General features: G+C 43.4%; 1 protein-coding gene across 3 annotated transcripts in view; it reads left to right on the top strand.

Annotated features, from left to right (window-relative positions):
* HEG1 (heart development protein with EGF like domains 1) overlaps positions 1-23,400 on the top strand; it is an 87,518-nt gene that overhangs the window by 17,586 nt on the left and 46,532 nt on the right. For 2 of the 3 annotated variants that reach the window (XM_037734215.1, XM_017516443.2), the window contains exons 2-5: positions 8,130-8,423; positions 10,067-10,369; positions 16,423-16,761; positions 17,962-18,297. In XM_037734215.1, the coding sequence (XP_037590143.1) occupies positions 10,156-10,369; positions 16,423-16,761; positions 17,962-18,297 (889 nt within the window). In that variant the 5' untranslated portion in view covers positions 8,130-8,423; positions 10,067-10,155. Of the gene's footprint in view, positions 1-8,129; positions 8,424-10,066; positions 10,370-16,422; positions 16,762-17,961; positions 18,298-22,569; positions 22,870-23,400 lie in introns of all 3 variants that reach the window. The other variant, XM_017516442.2, reaches the window with a different exon arrangement.

The following is a 23,400-nucleotide window of genomic DNA, read 5'->3' as shown; positions in this document are numbered from 1 at the left end:
TGAAGCCTGAGGACTCCCATCTCCTTTCCATTTCTCCAGACCCCATTTCTCTTCTCCACCAAGAGTAAGAGGAGGTTCTTTGACACCTCCCCCTGCATGTGGCAGGTTTATTCCAAATTACTCTCCTACTTAGGGTTTACACAGGTGCTGAATAGGGAGCCATGCCACAAGCAGAATTAATCCACAGTGGCCCTGATTAACTCAGGGCTTCAGTCCAATGAAAGGATGCGTCGTTGGACTTCAGTAGATATTTTAGCATTTGACCCATTGTCCCTGCTGAGATGCCACCTGAAATGGTGTAAAGCACTTGGACGTTCACAAACAAGACCTACAGTGGCAGTAGGGGTGGGCTGGGGGTGTTGCCTGCCCCAGCTGTGTGGTTTGTTAATCCCTTTCCTAAGGAAGAGCTTAAAGACAATAAGAGAGATGGAGGGGCAACTAAAGTTCCATAGGGGGCAGCGGGATATTGCTCTTTTGGGGCATGGGGCCAGTGACGTCAAGAGCTTGCTGTGTTGGGGGTGGTCCCAGGTCTCATCCTTTGTGTGCTAAACTCTCCCTATACCTCCTAGGAGAGGTGTCATGGAGCAGAACTCAGTGAGGCCCAAGCTGTGCCTGCAGCCATTTGTCTAGCTTCAGTGATTTTGTCAGAGTGGACTCCTAGCTTCCAAGGGGGCTTGGAAGCCTGAGGCCACTGTGGTATCAGCTCTGGTCTACTACCTGAAGAAGGATTAGGACACTGAGCTGTGATTGATTAGCAGTGCCTGCCAAGGTCATCCACACAAATCTATTTCTTTAAAGTTGACAACCCTAAATCCATTTAATAGCTATGACATGTGTAGTGTTCGCTGTGTACCAGGCACTCTTTCTAAGCTCTTACATGTCTACATTCCATTGGTTTTCACACCAACCCAGTGAGGGAGATACTGCTATTATCCTTATTTTACACAAGGCAAGCTGGGGCATGGAGAAATTAAGGATCTCGCCTAAGATCACAGGGTGTAAAAGAGGTGGAGCCAGAAGTCTAATCTACATAGTCTGACTTGAACCACGGCCTGTGCATTCCCCACTCCCTCTCTTATTAAGAATTGAATTTTTAGATCCATGCATGGAGCTGGAAACAGGTTCATTTTCTTCTAGATGAAAGGACCTCCCCGCATGTGGCAAGTTTATGAAGTATGGTTAAAACACAGCCTTTAAATGTTGTCTCCCGTGTTCCTGGAGGAAGAAATGGAAAGACTCCTAGGTAAAGAGAGACACAGAAGGCAATAGTTTCTCACCAGTGCAGGCGACTCTGGTGCCTGCTGACTAAGGAGAAGAGGTGGAGGTGTAACCACAGAAGGCAGGTCTCTGAGGCCAGCAGGGCCCAGCGGTGGCTGCATTGACCAAGGGTGTATCTTGTGTCTGGTTGCTCTAGACAGGTGGTCATGCACCACCAGTTCTGGCCATGACTGTTACTGTGAGTGGTTCGGCATCCAGGGGCAGAGCAGCCCAGGCACAAGGAAACTCATCAGTCTTTCAGCTATGCCATCAAAAGCCACTCACATGCTTACATCATGTTCCAGAAATGTCACTGGAACTCTTACCTGCATAGCTTGTTAATGGCAAGTTGCATGAGCCAACTTTACGTTAAAGGTCTACAGACTTCACCCACCTTAGGAGGCAGTATGGGGACCCTAGAAACCAATTCCTAAGTGGCTTTTCCGGGTCCATAGACCTGGGATCCTTTTATCAAGATGCCAGCCATTTTTGTTCTTTTTTTTAGGAACCACATTTGTTGTAGATAGATAAATTTTTAATAACGTGGAATCATGATACATGCTATTTTATAATTTATATTTGCATTTAACAATGTAGTGTAAGCATAATATACCATGGAAACTGTATCAACAACATATTTGGGTCAGTCCTTTAAAATGTTGTTGTCTCATAATTAAGTTAACCAACTCCCTATTGTAGAAATTTAGGTGTTTCCACTTTTCATTATTATAAACAATTCTGTGATAAATTTCCTTATACCCAAAACTTTGCACGCTTCCTAATGATTTCCATAGAACTAATTTCCAGAAATGGAATTCTTGGGTCAAAATATATGCCTGTTTTTAATGCTTTTGCAATGGATTGCTAAATTTCTCACCAGAATGACTGTGTCAGTTGTATTTTTACCAATATTGCATGAAAGTACCTGTAACGACATCAGATATTATTCTTAAATCTTTGCCAATTTGATAGGCAAAAATAAACAAGTAATTGCCACTTCTGTAAGCCCCACACTTTGGGAGGCCAAGGTGAGCAGATCACTTGAGGTCAGGAGTTTGAGACCAACCTGGCCAACATGTTGAAACCCCATCTCTACTAAAAATACAAAAAAATTTAGCTGGGCATGGTGGCACGCCTTTAATCCCAGCTACTCAGGAGGCTGAGACATGAGAATTGCTTGAACCCAGGAGGTGGAGGCTGCAGTGCAGTCCCTGCCACTGTACTGCAGCCTGGGTGACAGAGCAAGAATCTGTCTCAAATAAACAATTTAAAAAGTAAATATTTTCGCGGCCACTGTACTGCAGCCTGGGTGACAGAGCAAGAACCTGTCTCAAATAAACAATTTTAAAAAATAAATATTTTCATGACCGGGCTTGGTGGCTCACGCCTGTAATCCCAGCACTTTGGGAGGCCAAGATGGGCGGATCACGAGGTCAAGAGATCGAGACCATCCTAGCCAACACGGTAAAACCCCGTCTCTACTAAAAATATGAAAATTAGCCGGGCGTGGTGGCATGCGCCTGTAGTTCCAGCTACTCAGGAGGCTGAAGCAGGAGAATTTCTTGAACCCCGGAGGTGGAGGTTGCAGTGAGCCGAGATCATGCCACTGAACTCCAGCCTGGCAACAGAGCGAGACTCCGTCAAACAATAAAAAATAAAAAATAAAAATAAAAATAAATAATAAATATTTTCACTTCTGCTTTCTCTGTCTTCTCCTCCTAGAACTCCAATCAGATGTGTGTTGGACTTTCTCTTTTTTGTCTCTTAACCTCTTTTTCATATTTTCTGCCTTTTAATCTCATTTTGGGCATTCTGTTATCATTTATTTTCTAATTATTTTTTCTATTTTTTTTTTAGATGGTCTCACTCTGTTGTCCAAGCTGGAGTGCAGTGGCACAATCATAGCTCACTGCAGCCTCCATCTTGCAGGCTCAAGTGATCCTCTCACCTCAGCCCTCTGAGTAGCTGGGTCCACAGGCGTGCACCACCACACTCAGCAAATTTTGTTTATTTTTTTTTGTAGAGACAAGGTCTCACTATGTTACCCAGGCTGGTCTTGAACTCACGAGCTCAAGTGATCCACCTGCTTTGATCTCCCAAAGTGCTAGAATTACAGGAGTGAGCCACCATGCCCAGTGAATTAGAGTTGTTTTTTAATTCTCACTTTGGCCATATCTAATCTGCTGTTGAGTTTTTAAATTTCAATTATAATATTTTTTATTTCTAGAATTTCCATCTAGCTTTATTTCAAATATTTTGAGTCATTATTTATTGTCTCTTTTTTTTTTATTTTTTCTTACGTAGTTTTATATACTTCTTTGTCTGGTAATTCTGGTACTTAAAAGTCTTTGCTTGTCAAACAATTGCCAACAAATTAGACAAGCAAAAACTTCAAATACTAGAGTTACCGGACAAAGAAGTATGGATGCCTTGTTTCTTCATGGATGCCTCATTTTCTTGTGTATTTTGTGATTTTTGACTATGGTCTCTTATTCCTTAGAATGTTATCAATAAATGAAGAAAACTGGTTTGAAGGTTTGTTTATTTACAGAGTATCTGTATTTGTGTCTACACAATACAGGTACCTGGAGGCACTATCCATCAGGACCACCCCCGCCCCATTATTAACAGGATGTGTATGTGTGTTGGAGATATAATTTACATCAGCAGTCCACCACCTTTTTGGCACCGGGGACCAAAATGTCTTCATGGAAGATGTTTTTCCACAGATGGGCAGGGTGGGGTGTGCTGGGGGTTAGGATGAAACTCTTCCACCTCAGATCATATCAGGCATTAGATTCTCACACAGAGCACGCAAGCTAGATCCTTCGCACATGCGCAGTTCACAAAAGGCTCATGCTCCTGAGAATCTAATGTCTCTGCTGATCTGGCAAGAGGCAGAGCTCAGGCGGTAATGCTCGCTCGCCCCTGCTCACCTCCTCCTATGGAGCCTGGTTCCTAATAGCCCACGGACCAGACAGTTACCAGTCCACGGCTTGGGGTTTGGAGGTCCCTGATTTACCTGCCATAAAGTTTACCCTTTGAAAGCATACAATCCAGTGGTTCTTAGTATATTCACAGGGTTCAGGATCACTCATAAATACATCCTCAATTTAGACCACAGAGGTAATGTGACATGCGGCACACCCATACGAGGGCTACCTTTATGGTTATATATTCTTGGGTGAGATTTATTTTTTCTTTCACTTGAAACCAAGATTGAAGGGTCAGGTTTCCTTGCTGTGCCCTTCTGTGGGGCAGATTTGTTTCTATTTGCCTTATACCCAAGGCATAGCTGTGTAAAGTCCCAGCTTTATCCAGTGGTTTCCTGTTGGATTCCCTCCTTGAGAATCCTGTCTCCCATCTCCTGATTCTCGGCGGCCATCAGAACAGAACTTCAAGGTCACAAACATTGAACAGGTGCCTCCAGGGCAGCTGCCAGCTTCATCATTAGCTCACTTCTCTGGATTCCTACTCATAGTTCATTTCTGGCCTCAGGTGATTTGATTCTTTACTTCCTTGCCAGCTCAGCAATGCTTTTAGAAAATTTTTTTAAAAAATATTGTATTCAGCATTTGGAGTTGTTTACAGTGGCAGGGTTATTGAGGATACCGCAGGACTATTGTCTGTCTTTTAGTTTTGTTTAGAGTGTGCATTTTTTCTTTCTTACATCTTTAGTCACCCCTCCAGGAAGAGAGCGTGGGTCACTGTGGGTCCTGCCCTGTCTGCATGTGGCCATTCTTTTCCCCTTGGAGACTGCACTGGAGTTCTCTAAGCTGACTGGGCTCTGGGACTTCCACTCCTGCTCCCTGGAGAAGAAAGGGACAAAGCTGCCTCCTCAAAGACCCCTACGCAGTACTCACGAATGGCCGAATCTCACCTTGTCTGAAGGTTGTAATGGAGCCAAGTTCATTGTCGTCTCTTGGTTCACAGCTGGCCAGTTTTGGGGCATGGGTTTTGAGTCCCTTCTGCTTCCTTCCCCACAATCACTTCTCTCTGGCTTCCTTGGAGAATAATTTCTCATTGTGTACAGTTAACCAAGCGGAGAGAGAAAGCATCCTCAGGCCTTTTACCTCCTCCGAGGAGACCAGCTTGCCTTTGCAGCTCCGAGAAGCAGAACAAAGGGAGCACGCTCTGTGGGCTGCTGCCGTCTGTAACCCCAGGATCTCATGTTGAACTTATGGACCTTGTGGCTGCCCCTGGAAACGCCCTTCCACATCCCATTTCTAGCTGCATGTGTGTCTTGCCTGTCTGGAACTTGGGCCCCAGAGGAGCCCAGATGCATGGCCACTTCCCTCCCCTTCCAGGAAGCCTCCATTATCACCTACAGGAAACAGATCAGGAGGCATAAAAACAGTAACTCGTAAGGGATTTGGGGAGGAGGAGATTCCCTCAGGAAAGTTTATCAGAATGTCTTATGGAAGTTTTTTTTATAATCATCACCTCTTCACCCCAAATAAGTGAGCCACTGCTTCTAGAAGGAGTGAATCAGAGTGGAGAAATGTTCAGAACCATTCATCTAGAACTACACTGGCGAGTGATGCAGCCACCAGCCATGTGTGGCTATGGAGCTCTTGAGATGTGGCTCCTAAAACATTCACTGGATTTTAAACGTTTAATACCAAAAAAAGAATATAAAATATCTCAATATTTTTATATCAATTACACATTGAAGTGATAATATTTTGGATATGTTGAGTGAAATAAAATAGTTATTAAAATTAATTTCACTTTTATAAATTTTAAAAATGCAGCTACTAGAAAATTTAAAGTGTACACATGTGGATTGTGTTTGTGACTCACTATGTCTTAGGCAGCACTGATCTAAAAGATAAGTTGTTCCGTGTGTATGTGTGTGTGTGTGTGTGTATGTGTTTGTGTGTATGTGCATATGTATGTATGTGTGTGTGCATGTGTGTACATGTGTGTGTGTGCACACCTGTGTGTGGGTATATGTGTGTTTGTGTGTGTATGTGTATATGTGTGTGTGTATATATGTATGTGTGGTATTTAGATACAAACTGTAGGTTCTGCCTGCAGCCTATACTTATCTGATGGTTTGCCATTTTTGCCTGACTCGTATAAATAGAAATGATTGCATTCATCCCTACAGAGGTTTTTCAGCAGTGCCCACAGTCGCCATTCCCAAGCAGAAAAAGAAATACCATATCCAAGTGGGGAAAATCAAGCGGTTTTTTCAAGGAGTCACATAATCAGCGACAACTTCAAGTGGCCCTGTCCTCACCCTTGCTCTCTAGAAACTCATTACACTCAGTGACTAGCACCCATATTTGATATTGGATTCTATGTTAGTTTGGATGCATGGGGAAAGGTCAGTGGTCTCAGAATGCTGTTTGGTTTTGGTGCTGTTTTTTAGAGACCCAGCAGTGGCCCAGCTTTGGCTTCTGAGTAGTGGCCAGGCTGGGTGCAGACTTCTCCAGATTAACAGGGCAGCTTTCTTGGACTGGACTTGGGGATCCCACCAGCTGCTCTGAGCTTGAATCTCCTGCCTTGACAAATGGCATTTGATACTACACATGACTTCCTCATGTCCAATTTAACCCCCAACCTTAACTTCATCCTCAGAACGTTTTTAACTGTTACCCTCTTTGCCACCATCTTGGATGTTATGGAAGTTAATTATCATTTAAATATATTTTCTGGCTAAAATAAATACATTCCTAATATACAAACTTCAAATAACAGTCCATACTCAAGAGCATTATTTCTTCAGCACTCCTGACCTGGAAATCATACTCCTGTCCACCATTTTCCCCTTCCAGCTGAGCACAGCTGGCTGGTGAGGGGCCTGGGTTTGGAGCAGACTGTTTGGCCCTCCTGCTTTTAGACTGTGCGACTTGGGCAAGATGCATGACCTCCCCCACCCTCTGTGCCTCCTTTGCTTCCTGTGTAAAATGGGGAGAATGAGGACGTATCTTCAACTTTGCTTGAATGAATACAAATTAGGCACCTATGTCTGCTACCTACCTCAGTGTTTAGCACACATATATTTGTTGTTATTATTATTTTCCACAAAATGAGATCATAAATGTAAACTCTATTTGAAGCATGCTGTTTTAATTCAACAATCCCTGAAGAATATCTTTATTTTAGAGCACTAATTCAATGACTACATGGTGTTCTTTCTTGCAGATACTGTCTGCTGTAACTCATGTAACTGACAACCTACTGGAGGAATTTTAAGTTTGTTCTTTCTTTTCCTGTTTCTATTTCTTCCTTTTGCTATTGTAAACAATGCTGTAATGAACATCTGTGCGGCCAAATCTTTTTCCACATTTTTGAGTATCTTCTTCAGATAAATTCAAAGATGGAATTACTGCCTCAAACCCATTTACATTACACAAGTTTTAGTACTATTGGCGGAGCCTTCATGTTTTATCAGAATTGAGCATCACACCTCCCACCTGCAAGTGTAGGTGTCAAGGTCAAGGGCTGCCAGCTTTTATGATACCATCCTGCCACCCCAAGAGGCCAGTTAGCAACTTTGGCGAATAGGAAATGCTTCTTGCCTTCTGCTTACACCCGATCTTCCTCCTCCACTCCCCTCTCCGACCCTACCCAGGTGCCAGAGGCTCAGTTGTTCTTCCATGAGCCCCATGTTGATCTCTTTCTATCAATATATTTTCCTCATTTATTCTACGCACCATGAAATTTAATACAATATTGTATTTTTGCTTCATAATTTCTTGCTCTGGATTGTAAGCATAGTGAATATGGGAAAAAAAGAAAGGTGAAATTCTTTTACTTGAATCCACTGTCTACTGATGTGTCTCCTGGTGTCTTTTCTGAAGGTTTACTTTTCTTTCCAGAAGCCAGCAAGTTCTCCCTGATGCATCCTTTTCTTCTTTCAGATGCTGCGTGGAACCATTGGGCAGAAAGTAACACTGAGTCCCACGTAGAAAACATCACCTTGTATCAGAATCAAGAGGACATTTCAACAGTGGCCTCCAAAGGGGACGTGTTGGGTCAGACCTCCGGGAAGAGCCACGCTGCTTCGGATGCTCCAGAAAACCTCACTCTGTTCACTGAAACAGCAGATGCTAGAGGAAGGAACGGCTCTTCAAGTAGAACAAACTTCACTATTTCACCTGTTGGGTACTCGCTGGAGATAGCAACAGCTCTGACTTCCCAGAGCGGCGCCTTAGGTGAGCTTGTGCTGATGATGTGCATTTCACACATGCGCATCCAGTCCTGGAGAACAGAGTTTCTGCCATTTCCCACAAGCCCATTCTGAGCCACTGTGCCCTTCCAAGGTTCCTAGGCTGAGGTGGGTCAGACATGTGGCTTAGGCCTCATTTGTATGATGCTTGTCCCTGTGCAGATTCGCTGAGTGGCCTCTCTGGTCCTTTGGTATCTGTGATCCATGGCTAGTGGAATCCAAACTTCATTCCTTCTCCAGGGAGCCTCCCACACCTGAGGGTCTCAGAGGCAGTATGTTTTGTGGGATGCATAGCTGGGGCAGGCTTAGGTTTGGTTTGTGTTGATGTGACCCAAATGGTTGTTCTTGCTCTGGTGTGCACAATTTGGTGCTTTGCTATCTTTAGCAAAGAATGTCAAGAAGGTGCTGGGGGTCAGTGCGTAAGATTTGATTGAGGAAGAGAAGACTAAGAAAAGTAGCATTAATTAGGGACCTCCTACATACCACTGTCTGTTTCGTCAGTCTTTCCAGCATGTCTGTTGCGTCAGTGTTTCCAGCAAGCCCACGAGGTCATGTTATTCTCCTTTTAGGCATTTGGAAACTGAAGCTCAGAGAAGTGAGTTGACCCAATAAGTGTAGGTCAAACAGTTAACAGGTTTCAGAACTGGGATTGGAGTTTATGCCTGTGTATCTGAGCGAGGTGGCGGGGGGGCTGAGGTGTGGAATGTCTGGACAACGGGAGTGAAGTACAGAGGAGAGAAAGACAGGTTTGGCCTCCCTGCAGGGTGGCAAGGCCAGCAGCCTCCCTTGGGGAGGGCGTCAGTTGCCCACAGAGGCGAGGAAGAGCAGGCAGGACCATTGTGTGGACAGGGTTGGGGATAATCACATAGGACTTCGGAAACCTGGCAGTTTAGATTTGGTGTGGTAGGAAGAGTCAGTGAAGGTTTTTGAGCAAGTGAGTGATTTAACTAAAGTGAATTTGGGAGGATCACCTGGCAGGCAGGTACAGGATGTCTAGCGTGGGAGTGGGAGGATGGAGGGAACCTGGAAGGGACCACCCAGGCAGACAGAGATCCAGACACCAGGTGCTGCAATGTGTCCTGTTGGCCACAGGGACGAAGAGGAAGGAATTGGTAGGACTTGTTGATGGCCTGAAAGTAAAGGATGAAGCCGTCAGAGATGACTCTATGGTTTCAGGTCCTAGTGGCAGGAGGTCTGGTTGGGGGGACTCGATTCTGTACAGATGCATATGGTAGTATTTTGTATTCATAAATGATTCCTACAGAGCTTAGAAACTCTGCTCATGGTATTCCATGGTCTTGTTCTCCCAGATGTTGGGAATTTTGTTTATGTTGCATTCAGGTAAATTCTGGGACCCATTTGGTGGACGTGGGTGCTGGGTCCTGATCAGAACCTGATCTCTGATTCCGTATTGTCTGATACGTACCTCCCGTTTGCCCCTTTTCTGAGAATTTTACTATGATACATGGAACCTTTGTGAGAGGAGTTTATTTTTTGTGGAATGAACTGTTCTCCTAATTTCTTCTCATGTCTATATATTTTATAGATGTGAGAACTGAGGCCCGTCAAAGCATATTAAGACATTTGAAGTCTGCTGGTGGAATTCTAATTGTTGCTGTCTGTTTTCAGCTTCGGAAAGTCTTCACCTGCCATCTAGCAGTTCAGAGTTCGATGAAAGAGTTGCCCCTTTGCAAGCAAAGAGTGGAACAACCTCAGAGATGGGAACAGAGAGGGCAATGGGGCCGTCAGAAGGAGTGTCTGTGCACAGCCAAGAGGCCACGACTTCAGCTTCGAGCCCGTCCTCTCTTCCTGCTTTGGAGATGGGAGAACTGACCATGCCTCCTCAGAAGAGAAATTCCTCAGGCCCAGATCTCTCCTGGCTGCATTTCTCCAGGACACTGGTTTCCTCTCCTCTCTCAGACCATCCCTCATGTGAGTGCCAGATCCCCAGCTTAACACTCGGAAGTCCCTCAAAGTAGACATAAATCAATGTGCATAGCCAGCTAGTTACATACCCATAATAGAGGGTAAGGGGAAAAGACGTCAAGCCAAAATGCCATTCCTCTAATGCCAGGTACTTGGGGCGGAAGTAGGTACAACCTACCCAGTTTATGTCAGTATTGAAGCCCACGTTTAACATAGGTTTTTGGATTTTTTTGTTTTGTTTTTGTCACCCAGGATTGAGTGCAGTATGCGATCTCAGCTCACTGCAACCTCTGCCTCCCAGGTTCAAGTGATTCTCCTGTCTTAGCCTCCTAAGTAGCTGGGGTTACTGACGGCCATCACCATGCCCGGCTAATATTTGTATTTTTAGTAGAGATGGGATTTCAGCATATTTGGCCAGGCTGGTCTCAAACTCCTGACCTCAGGTGATCTGCCTGCCTCGGCCTCCCAAAGTGTTGGGATTAAAGGCATGAGCCACTGTACCTCACTATTGGTGTCTATTCTCAAGCAAGCCTTGGTGTGCATGAAATGGCAAGCATTGTACCATTTGATTGGGAGTTAGATTTTTATTTCTTCATTATTGCCGAAATGTTTCCTTCAACGGTAAAGAAAACATGAGTGTACATTTTTTTCTAGGCACCATTTTGAAAAAAATTAACAAACATAACATAGGAGTTTGCAAGGCATGATATTAGTAACTATCGCTGTGGAGTGCTCTTCTTTTTCTCTGCTGTTCCAGTTACTACTCATCAGTTAAGCCTCAGCTTAGGGATCCCAGAGCCTTTCTTCAACCACCTGGTCCTCTGTACTGTACACCTCTTCATAGCAGGTCATCTAATACCTCTCTGCCCAGAGAAACTGTAATCCTCTTGAGGACACAGGCTGTGTCTGTTACTTCTGACACATTGCCCCTCACCCCAGAACAAGGTGCAGCTGATAAGACACAGGGATTAGCACGTACCGAAATACCCTCACAGGGCACATCCTGTGGTGGGCCAAAGAGAATGTTGGAAACTCTGACCACCTTTTTTCTTCTCTGAGGTTTTATTTAGTGTTTGTGTGTGGTGCTTGTGTTTTCATCCTTGTACCAGAGGGAGCAGGACAGAGACGGTTGGAAGTGTTCTTGGAAAATGAGGTTAGCTTGCTTCAGAAATTGCCATTGCAAAATTTTTATAGGTCAGAGGTTTTTAGAAGTACTTTGCAAGATTAGGAGTTTGAGTTTATGTCATCAAAGCAAAAACTAAACCCAGAGGTCCTCTGGAGTGCCTGTTTAAAGCAGCCAATTCCCCTTCCACATACTCTGCATACAATTTCCTGCTGAGTGGATTTGGATATAATTTATGATTCATGTTTTTAGAAGATTGCTTTTTAAGATTATTCATAAACATTGGTTGGATTGGCTAAAAGCTGCAATTCTTCCAGCCTCAAAGTTCTGTGGTTCAGTGACTTACAACTTTACTAAACAGTAGAAAGGAAGCATTTTCTAGGAAGCTATGGTTTGATTTTGGTCAGGACCATTTAATATTTATAATTTAAATTCAACCTACTTCGGTGGTATATTTGAAAAATAAGCCCATGTTTCCAACTTTACTGGACTTGACTATGACTCTATATTTCACCTATATATTTTTTTACCTGTATTTTTCAACACTAAAAATATAATTGTCCCTGAAATTCTTTTACTATTCGTCCTTTTAGAAGCTTATACTTTTAACTGCTGGTGAGTTCCATCATATCTTTCATATCTCTTGAGTCTTTTACTGAGCATTTGTCTTTTTTTTTAGTGAACTGTGTGTTCAGTTTGAGGTAGAGTTTTAGATATTAGAGAGGGCTCTGGGTGCTATTAGATGGGATTATCACCAGACATCCAAGTACGACTGAATCCATCCTGCAAACCTCCTCTCCTCCCTGTGGGGATGCAGAGGGTACATGTACAAGGACCTGAAATTATATGGGGAACAAAGTTCTGCTTTATTTTTAAAGCTGGGCTGGCACCTGCTAACCCACCAACCAGAGCCTTCCCCTTGAATCTAAATGTTGGGACGTTGCTATCCCTTTCTGACTACACAGTACAGGAGCTCTAGGCACTCAGGTACGAGTGCTGGGAGAGAGCCAGCAGGTCTGCCAGGCAGACCTGGAGCCGACTCAGCCGGGCCAGCCAGCTCTGCAAAAACAAAAGCAAAGGGGGAGTGCAGCGGGGCTCGTGAACATTTGGCCACTCCACCCACTAGGAAATGTGATCCTGTGAAAAGCCTGGCACTTACATCAGTCCATTGAGTGATGCGCCTCACTAGGTGAGCACAAGGACAGCCAGGAGCCTGGTACAGGGAGGAGCGGGCTCCTTATTTGGAACATGAAGGAATTGGAGCAGATGATCAGAAATATTCTTTCTAGTTTCAGCATCTGTGATTCCATGTGTATTCAGCGTTTGTATTTTGTGCCTCATTTCACTCTTCACTCAGCCACACAGAAACAGGCATGTGACATAACCTCTTCCAAGGCTGGGATAGCCAGGAGTTACCTGCTTCCAAAACCAAATCTTATGCCTTTCAGTGTTAAAGCAAGTAGAGGCCTAGACAATGGATTCAGATTTTTAAAATAGATCAGAAACCATTGGAAATTGTTTTTCTTGCTGCTTTACATCTTTCCTGCTTTATATTTTTCTATATATTCCATATTTTTTTATAATGACCATTGTACTATTTGATCATCGGAGGGAAAAGCAAACAAAGCAACAAATGAGAAAAAAGCTCCCTTTTGAAGGTAGAAAGAGATATGTGTATGTTGAATTGTGTGAGAATGGCTACAATTGAGCACTAAATTTAGTACTGAGCTTCCTGGAAACCAGGGCACAAAGGGAAACTGGGTGGGGCATGCGATTGTTGTCAGATAAAGTTAAGCATAGAATTTCATCCATAGGCATAAGTGTTTGGGGGCAGTACATTTTTAGAGGACTGTTTATATAAGAAATGTTGAAGATCATAATGGAAAATGCCTTCAATTGCTGTTTTGTGGAAATTGTGCTAATGTTCTTTAAAAGGTGATTTTTTTAATAGATTCTCAATAGGAGCTGAGAGTATAATAATAGATCTCAACTTATGAAAGCATTTTTTGTGGGTAGCTAAGCTACTGTGGTCCAGGTAAATTGCTTTGTGGTGATTTCACTTTGTAAAGAAAGAGAGCATAAATAACTCAGAAGATTGTAGATGTGGTGTATCTTTCTCAAATATCAGCTGCTTCAGCTGTACTTTTGGCAATTTCTGGACAGCAGTCAGGTCAAGGTTGAACATTCTGTTGTGTGCCTGAGGTTCCAGTGTTTCATGCTGTGATTGGAGAGAGACCCATGTATTTTTAGCAGACGAAAGTCATTATTGCAGCCTCCCATTATAAAGATGAGGAATTTGGCTTATTTCTGCTCCTAGATAGATGGTCTTCTCATCTTTGAATGGCTGCTTTAGGTGTAGAAATGATCGAGAAGGTCAATTATTAAATAACGAAGAATCAAACCTGTTGATTAGAAACATGATACATTTCCCCCTAGATTTGTTTAGCAGGTGCTCATTTAGTAATATAAGTGATGTTTGTAGATTAGTTTGACCAAACATTTCCTCTTTTTACGAAGAGTCACCAACTCTGCCAAAGTATTCACACACATTTCATAGCTTTCCCATAAGGGTTAAATGAGGTTCATATATAATGTACTTAGCACAATGCCTTCTAAGTTATAATTGGTCAGTAAATGGTAGTTTTTGATAATGATGAGATAATGAGATAAAGAAGCAATGTTATGCAGAACTCTCAGGATCAGGGAAAAACAGAGCTATTTTCCTTTCATGATTTTCAGCATTTGTGACTTTTGAAATTATATTTCTGTGGCCATTGATTTGCTAAATCCACTAGAGGTGGACAGGCCTGAGTTATTCAGGCTGAATTCAGTATCACCACTGGGTTTTGTTTTTGTTTTTGTGTTTTGAGACCAAGTCTCTCTGTCGCTCAGGCTGGGGTGCAGTGACACAATCTCAGCTCACTGCAACCTCTGCTTCCTGTGTTCAAGCAATTCTCCTGCCTCAAACTCCCAAGTAGCTGGGATTTCAGGTGCCCACCACCACACCCAGCTAATTTTTATATTTTTAGTAGAGATGGCGTTTCACCATGTTGGCCAGTCTGGTCTCAAACTCCTGACCTCAGGTGATCTGCCTGCCTTGGCCTCTCAAATTCCTGGGATTACAGGCGTGAGCCGTTGCTCCTGGTGCACCACTGGGTTTTGATGGGAATTTTGTATGGATGAACTTAATGCAGTTTCCTGGAAATAAAAGTGTTTTGAAAGAGCCTCCAGCAAGCTGATGAGGCTGTAATCTGGTGGTCGTAAATAATGACTCTAATGAAGTTAGGGCCGAGAAGCCACGTGGCTGAGTGGGGATTTGGGGCATGTCTATTACACTTTCCTTTCTTATATACTGAAGTGTTTTTTGTTTGTTTAGTTTCATTTGGTTTGATTTATGTTTTGAAGTAGAGGTGGCTTTTGGTGGTCTGGGACTCTCTTTTTGTGGCCAGGTCTCTCTGTTTCTTGTTTTAGTTACTAGTTTTATAGATTGCCTGCATCTTCATTTTGTGTTCATTAAGGTAGGTGACCAGAGCTGCTGGCTGTGTTCTAGGTATAGCTGGTTTTATGGTTTTGCACAAGAGTGAGAGGAACATTTTTGTTTCCCATGCTTGCTTGCCCTCTCTCTGTCTCCCTCTCTCTCTCTCTCTCTCTCTCTATGTCTCTCTCTCTTTCTCTCTCTCAGTGTAGTGATATTTAAAATTTATTTGTGGTTTTGGTCACAACTGCACATAGGACTGGTCTTCAAGGAAGTGTTTATAATGACAACTTCCTTTTTCCCTTTTCTGGGCTATAATTAACAGCTCAAAGCATTTTATTATACAGGGGTAAGTTACTTCTTATTATTTTTAGCCTAAAAAAAAGAAAAACACTCTTTTTTGTGCCTTTAGTGTTACCTACCATGTTTCTTCCCATTCCCTAAGCTTTCCTGCAGTTTATTCCTGTTTGGAATGAAGATTTTAATAGACCTTTCTGGAGGGCAGATCTCAGGGCATCCTTTGGAAAGTTCTCTGTGGAGCGGAGCCACCTGTACTTCCATAGAGCAGACTACTCCTTTTGACCAGTAGTGTCTGCTTCACTCCTTGAGGTTCTTGACAGTTTCCCATGGATGGCAGCCATGGATTAGAGAAACTGCTCCTGGAGTCCTTGATCTCCAAGGGGCCCATTGGAGTAGTGTGCAGATTTGAGAGTTGGTCTCTAAAGCTTAATGAGGCAAAGTATGATCATGAAGCCTGTTTGCTGTTGGGTAGAATTAAATTTGTGGGGTAAGAATAAGTATTTCCTGCTGGTTAGAAATTTTGTTACTGAATAAATGCAGTTTGGTTAATAATCTTTCAAGACATAAGGCTTATGGTGGCTATGAGGTGGGGAATCATAAAGAACCCTTGATGGTGACAAGGCTGGGAATTATTGCTCTAGGCCGTGAGTGTCCCTGCCGTGTTCTGCAAAACCCTGGGCCCTCTGAGTAGTGACCTGGGGTGGGGCCCCTTGCAGCAGCTCCACATTGATTCATTTTATGTATGACATTTTAATCAATGATAGCATTTGAACAAATGGGTTACATTGCTAAAACAAAGCAAAATGACAAAAACCGTATCACAGTGGCCAGTCCTGTTTAAGCTGTAATGTAGAATTTAGCAGACATTTCATCTTTGTCTATAAAAAACAAATAATACATATAACGTATAAGTTTCTCACTGTGCCTGGTGAGGGACCTTGCTGTTCTCCGCTTTCTTCTATGAGAATTAGAACTAGTGAGGGAGAGCGCAGGCATGTGTCCTGGTCACACGTGTGTGTATAGATACGTTTGTATCTATATTAGGTCCACGGCATTTAGGTGTATCCACCAAAATGTAAGAAACATCATTTGTATCTCAAATACAGTCCTGATTTTCTTAAACTCCTGAATAATTTTGAAGCATATCTTCTTCTGTCATAGCTTCTGGAAGTACAGAGAAGCTTAACAAGTCCACTGGCGTCCAGAGCCCCTCAGTCAGTCAAACAAAGACAATGCACGTTGCCACCGTGTTCACTGATGGTGGCCCCAGAACGCTCCGATCTTTGACAGTCAGTCTGGGACCTTTAAACAAGACCGAGGGCTTCCCTGAGGACTCCAGAATTGCCATGACTTCAGCCTCAGTCCATCCTTCACCCTCTGCAGTGGAATCACAAAGCAACAGAGGAGTAACTGGCAATCCAGGGGATGGGGAATTCATTGAACCATCCACGGAACATGAATTTGGACTTACATCTTTGCATTGGCAAAATGATTCCCCAAGTAAGTATTCCATCTTTACTTGATCTATTAGGGACGATGTGAATCGTTGAATTTTCTTAGGGGATCTCCTCAAGACCATTTGTAATCTCCGGAGAAAAGTATGCTCTTTAATGGCACTATTGTATTTTGATGTTCACTCTTACAAGAACATTGTGAAGTTAGTCAGACAGGTGTCATTCCTCCTGCTTTCTTATAGATGAGGAAACTATGGCTCTGGGGGCCGGTTTAAGTAATGGGTGCCTGGCCATTTAGCTCAGTCAGTAGAGTTGAGACCTTAGCCTCCGGGTTCTCGGTTCCGTCTTCTTTTCACTCTACGGCATTGTCTTCAAGCTGAGAGCTGGCCTGCTCTTTATGTTTTATTTTTATTTTGTTTTGGAGAGAAGGTCTGTCACCATCATCCAGGCTAGAGTGCAGTGGTGTGACCACGGCTCACTGCAGCCTCGACCTCCCAGGCTCAGGTGCTCTCCCACCTCAGCCTCCCGAGTAGCTGAGACTACAGGTGCTTGCCACTCCACCCAGCTAATTTTTCTATTTTTCTGTAGAGATGGGGTCTTGCCATGTTCCCAGGCTGGTCTTGAACTCCGAGGCTGAAGCTATCCTCCCTCCTTCCCTCCCAAAGTGCTGGGATTACAGGCATAAGCCACTGTGCCCTGCCTGGCCCACTCTTTAAACTAGCTTCAGTTATTTTGTGTACAGATCATCTTTCCATATGAATGTGCAGATTCATTCATTCCCAAATTCATGGTTTGTCCTAATCCTTATAGTTGATTTTTTATTTTTATTTTTTCTATACTTTGGAATTAGAATAACCTTTATTCATATGAGAACTGTTTTAGGAAAGTCCTCTGACTGTGCGCTGTGTTTATGTGCATCGTATTTGTTGTACATAACCACACTCTCAGTCTCTCCAATGCTTATGGGAAAGAGAATGGAACACTCAAGTCTATAGGTCCCTCTGCTACTTGCACATGTTGTTTCAAAGGTCCCCTGTTCAACAAGTTATATTTTTGTATTGCTGTCTTGTTGCCACCTGAGAGTCTTGAGTAACTATTTAGAATATGATAATGCATAATACATTTAATAAACACTACACCATGTTCCTTGGCAAAGAATCTTTCCTCGGAGAGGTTTCACTTGTTAGTTGCGAAGGGATCTCTTTCATATCTCTGTCATGGCCTTTTTTCCCACGATGCCTTATAGCCTTTGGAGAACATCAGCTTTCCAGCAGCTCTGAGGTGCAAAATGGAAGTCCCTTGTCTCAGACTGAGACTGTGTCTAGGTCAGTGGCACCTATGAGAGGTGGAGAGAGCACTGCACGCTGGCCCTTGACCAACAGTGCGGCATCTGCAGATGTGACAGCAAACTCTGCTTCGTATCCTGAAGGTGTGAATGCTTCAGTGTTGACCCAGTTCTCAGACTCAACTCTACAGTCTGGAGGAAGTCACACGGCATTGGGAGATAGGAGTTATTCAGAGTCTTCATCTATATCTTCCTCAGAAAGCTTGAATTCATCACCAGCACGTGAAGAACATTCAAGTGAGTTTTTCCAGTTCATGCAACTGTGCCCCATGGAGGAGAGAGGGACTCATGATGCTTATGAAATCTGCGGCATATTAAAACTATGCATGAGGGCTGGTTACAATGGCTCATACCTGTAATCCCAGCACTTTGGAAGGCCAAGGGAGGTGGATCATCTGTGGTCAGGAGTTTGAGACCAGACTGACCAAAATGGTGAAACTTCATGTCTACTAACAATACAAAGAATTTGCTGGCCATGGTGGTGGGCATCTGTATCCCAGCTACTTAGGAGGCTGAGACCAAAGAACTGCTTGAACCTGGGAGCCGGAGGTTACAGTGAGCCGAGATCACGCCACTGCCCTCCAGCCTAGGTAACAAGAGTGAAACTATGTCATAAAAAAAAGAAAGGAAGGAAGGAGGGAGGGAGGGAGGGAGGGAGGGAGGGAAGGAGGGAAGGAAGGAAGGAAAAGAAAGAAAGAAAAAGAAAAACAAACCATGCATGAATGAAATAACTCTTGAGGCCCCTCCAGCTTTCTTCTTCCCCAGGCCCTTCTTCTAGCTGATTGATACAGATACACCTATATATTCCCCAGTTTTTCTGGCACATCTCTGAGAAGATGTTCTTGCCACTTCTTCTTCCCACACACAGCTCAGGGACTTCTCTGTCTACCTCCTCTCATTTCCTGCAGCCCAAATCATAACTCCATACCTGCCTCAGTTACAGAGCTTCTGGAAGGTGAAAATATCACCCTCTCGTGAGTAGTTGTCAGGGCATTCATCAAAAGAAATTCTTTTTTAAAAAACAGCTTTATTAAGGCATATTTCACATTCCATCATATTGGCCCATTTTAAGTACACAATTCGGTGATTTTTAGCGTAGTTGCAAAGTTATACAGCATCACCATTGTCTAATTCCAGAACATTTCCATCACCCCAACAAAACTCCAACCTCATCAGCCATCACCTCCCATTCTTCCCTCCTCCTAGATCCTGGCAATCACTCCTGTGCTTTCTGTCTCTGTAGATGTGTCCATTCTAGACATTTCCCATAAATGAAACCATACAATATGTGGTCTTTTGTGTCTTTCCCTTAGTGTCATGTTTTCAAGGTCTATCCATGTTGTATCACAACTTCATTCCATTTGCAGCTTAATAATATGCCATAGCAGGCCAGGTGTGGTGGCTCACGCTGTAATCCCAGCTATTGGGAGGTCGAGGCGGGCAGATCACGAGGTTAGGAGATCGAGACCATCCTGGCCAACATGGTGAAACTTTGTCTCTACTAAAGTACTGGGACTACTGGCCCTCCCCTGTAGTCCCAGCTACTTGGGAGGCTGAGGTAGGGAAATCACTTGAACCTGGGAGGCAGAGGTTGCAGAGAGCTGAGATTGTGCCACTACACTCCAGTCTGGCGACAGGGGAAGACTGTGTCTCAAAAAAACATATGCCATAGCAGGGATATACCACACTTTGTTTATCCTGTCATCAACTGATGATGTTTGAGTTGTTCCCACCTTTTGTCTATTATGACTAATGATGTGGTGAACATTCACAAGTGTGTATGTGGTTGTAAATTTTTAATTATTTAGGAATGGCCAGGTTATATTGCAGCTCTATTTTAAGCCTTCTGAAAAACTGCCAAACTCTTTTCCCAAGTGGCTCCATCATTTTATATTCCCATCAGCAGTGTACAAGTGTTCTAATGTTGCTACATCTTCACTGACGTTTGTAATCATCCATCTTTTCTGATTGTACTCATCTGAGTGAGTGTGAAGGCATCTCCTTGTGGTTTTGACTTGTATTTCCCAGTTGACTAATAATGCTGAGCATCTTTTCATGTGCTTCTTGGCCACTTGTATGTCTTCTCTGAATATGTCTATTCAAATCTTTTGAGTATTTTATTAAAATTCTATTATTTGACTTTTTATTATTAAATTGTAAGAGTTCTTTGTGGCCAGGCGTGGTGGCTCACGCCTGTAATCTCAGCACTTTGGGAGGCCGAAATGGGCGAATCACTTGAGGTCAGGAGTTCTAGACCAGCCTTGCCAAAATTATTATAGGCGTCTATAATAAAAATATAAAAATTAGCTGGGCACAGTGGCACATGTCTGTAATCCCAGCTACTCGGAAAACGGAGGCAGGAGAATCACTTGAAACCTGAGGAGGCAGAGGCTGCAGTGAGCTGAGATCGTGCCACCGCACTCCAGCCTGGGTGACAGAGAGAGACTGTCTCAAAACAAAAAAAAAAGTTATTTGTATATTCTGGATACAGTCTTTTATCAAATACATGTAATCTGCAGATATTTCTTCTATTCTGTGCATGGTCTTTCTCTTTCTTGATGATATCATTTGTAGCACAAAAGTTTTTAAGTTTGAAGACGTTCAATTTGTCAATTTGAGAAAATTTTTCTTTTGATGTTTCTTTTTAATAATGCTTTGGGATAACTTTTTAAAACAATTCTCAGCAGTCTTTTATCAATGTAAAGTATATTCTGACTAAAGCAAAAATGTATTCTCTTATCATGTAAGCTTTGGAGAGGTTTAAATTCTTACTTCTCCACCACTAATAATAGCTCCATTTCCCCCATATGAGAATCCTAATTGATGAAGAAGTTTAGCATTTCTTAATAATCCTGTGATATGGAAAAGCATATGCTTATCATGAAAGAATACCACACATACGAGTGGGGGATATTTATGCTCTTCTGTGTCTGTGCCGGGAAAACACTTTCTCTATCTGCTAAGCAGAAGGAATCATTTTTCACCCTCGCTACTGTGGAGCTCAGGGCTTTTGCCTTCTTAAACCAGGATCTTGGGTTTCATAACCTTTCCCTTTTACATCTCTTTAGTACCCCTCTTCTCTGCAATTAATGCTCAGTTGGTTCATGTGGAAAATGTGATTTCAGTGTGATCAGATGTTGGAGTTCAGTTATAAAGAGCTAGATAAGAAGTAGCCACATCCCTGAAACCATCTCACTGTGGGTTACACAATGCTTTATCTCATTCCCTCAGAATCACTCAAGCTGATGGGCTCTGCACTCTACCCTTTCAGAGTTCTGGCCCACTCCGTTTTCTGCATTCAGATTCAGCCCCTCTAGTTCATGCTGTGACTCTCTCTCCACTTTGTTAAGCCCATAACCCTGATGTGGTCATCGGCCTAAATTTCATTTAACAGAGAGAAGGATCTCCGCATCCAAGGCCTTTTCCCCTTTGCCCAGAGAAACCGTGTGCAGATAGATCCTGCTCTTGAGCCTCTCCTGGTTGGCTCTCCACAGGTCTGGAGCCCTTCAGCCTGGCTTGAGTCGCATCTGTCTCTGGCTTTTGGCTTTCTCAGTGATGCTCATGGCCCACGCTCATCCTGTCTGTTGATTCAAACCTATCCTGAAATGAATTTAGCCAAGACTAAGATTTACACTGTTTTCCCTCAAAGCATGACCATGGGGTACCAATGGCCAGTCTGGGCTGGGAATGGGAAGAAGAACCAGAAAAGGATTCTGGTTTTTGTTTTTTTGTTTTGTTTTGTTTTGTTTTGTTGTACAGCCAGATTAGGAAGGATTTAGGCCAAGGAAAATTGGACCTTATTTTCATCATTTCTGAAAATAAGGGCTTATCTCATAATCTAACTAAGATTAGTTCTAAGACCCTTTAGGTTTGTACCGTAAACATACCCAAAAGAGAAGGAAAATGACATTTATTCATGTGTCATCTTCCTATTCCATCCTCATCAATGGAGTAAAACACATGCATTTAAAAAAAAATAAAAGAAGACAAGATGTGAGCCCACTTTTCACCCTCTGCCTCAGGCTGTTTCCCTGCCATTGTACTAATGCTCTGGAATGACTGGCCCTGTGGCCATTCATGTATTCTTGGTCCTTCCAGGAGGAAGAGCCTTCCAAGGAGGACTGTGGCCTCCCTCCTGGGCCTTGTGCAAATGTCTAAAGCCCCGGTAGAGTTATTAGTCTTTCACCCACTGTTTACCTTCTCACCGCCACTACTGACATAACCTCGATTTATTATGTATCACTGAGCAGAAATCCAATATCAATCCTATTTGCTAAAGTAATATAAATCCTATAAATCCAGGGTGCCTGACAGATGTCCTGATCCACAGTTCCTCTTGAGGTTTCAATCACTGATCCATGTTTACAAGAGCAACAGACATCTCAGATAAAGATCCTAAGAGTATGGGGAAGCGTTTTGGCTCCCATGGCCCAGGAAGTGAGGCTTTGTGCCCAATCCTGTCACTCCAGCCCTGCATTTATCAGCTATCCCCTTTCACTCCTCTTTTAGCCTTGGAAGACAGCCGAGAGCTGGGTGGAGCACTAGATGACACTTCTGACAGCGCAGAGAACAGGACTTCTGGGGTGCCCTCCCTTGGCACTCACACTTCAGCTACTGTCACTGGAAATGGGGAACGCACACTGCGGTCTGTCACCCTCACCAACACCAGCATAAGCACGACTTCTGGGAAAGCGGGCAGCCCTGCAGCAGCCATGCCTCAAGAAACAGAGAGTGTCTCTCTGCATGTGAACGTGACGGACGATGTTGGCCTGGTTTCACAGTCACTGGCCGCCTCCAGTGCCCTTGGAGGTGGGGTATCTTCCACAGTCTCTTTTAACACATCCCTTCAGCTCACCTGTCCATTTACTCACAGTCTTGGGATGATTCAGTTAGCTCTCAAGCCAGAAAGTGCCTTACAGGTACTTCTTTATGGAGAGAAGTTTCTAGCATCTGCCACCTAAGCAAGGTCAACACCCCTCCCCAATTCCCACCCTGAGCCCTCTACACACACTCACCTAAGGAATTTGGGATTGTGTCTGCTGGGTGGCTTAAAATAAGAGACCAACCACTAAGGTCAGTCTCCTGGGAAAGAAATATCTCATTCTACAGAATGGGAAGTTGGTAGGGTTTTCCTCCATTAAGGCATAGCAGTTATTTTATTTGGGGTCTTATTTTCAGATACTAATTTGCTTTTATCAAGTAAGGCATGTGGAGGGAATTTGAAACTGCTCTCTATTTTTAGACCCTTAGTCCCCACTTCTATTACCATTTCCACTGCTGCTGCCACTACTTCTCTCAGGTCAGTCTGCTCAGAGGAGACACTGACCATTCCTGCCTGCC

This window comes from Cebus imitator, unplaced genomic scaffold (genome assembly GCF_001604975.1).
Source record: "Cebus imitator isolate Cc_AM_T3 unplaced genomic scaffold, Cebus_imitator-1.0 Scaffold588, whole genome shotgun sequence".
Lineage (NCBI taxonomy): Eukaryota > Metazoa > Chordata > Mammalia > Primates > Cebidae > Cebus > Cebus imitator.
The sequence above is the reverse complement of the archived record's forward strand: the minus strand, read 5'-3'. Positions and strand labels throughout refer to the sequence as shown.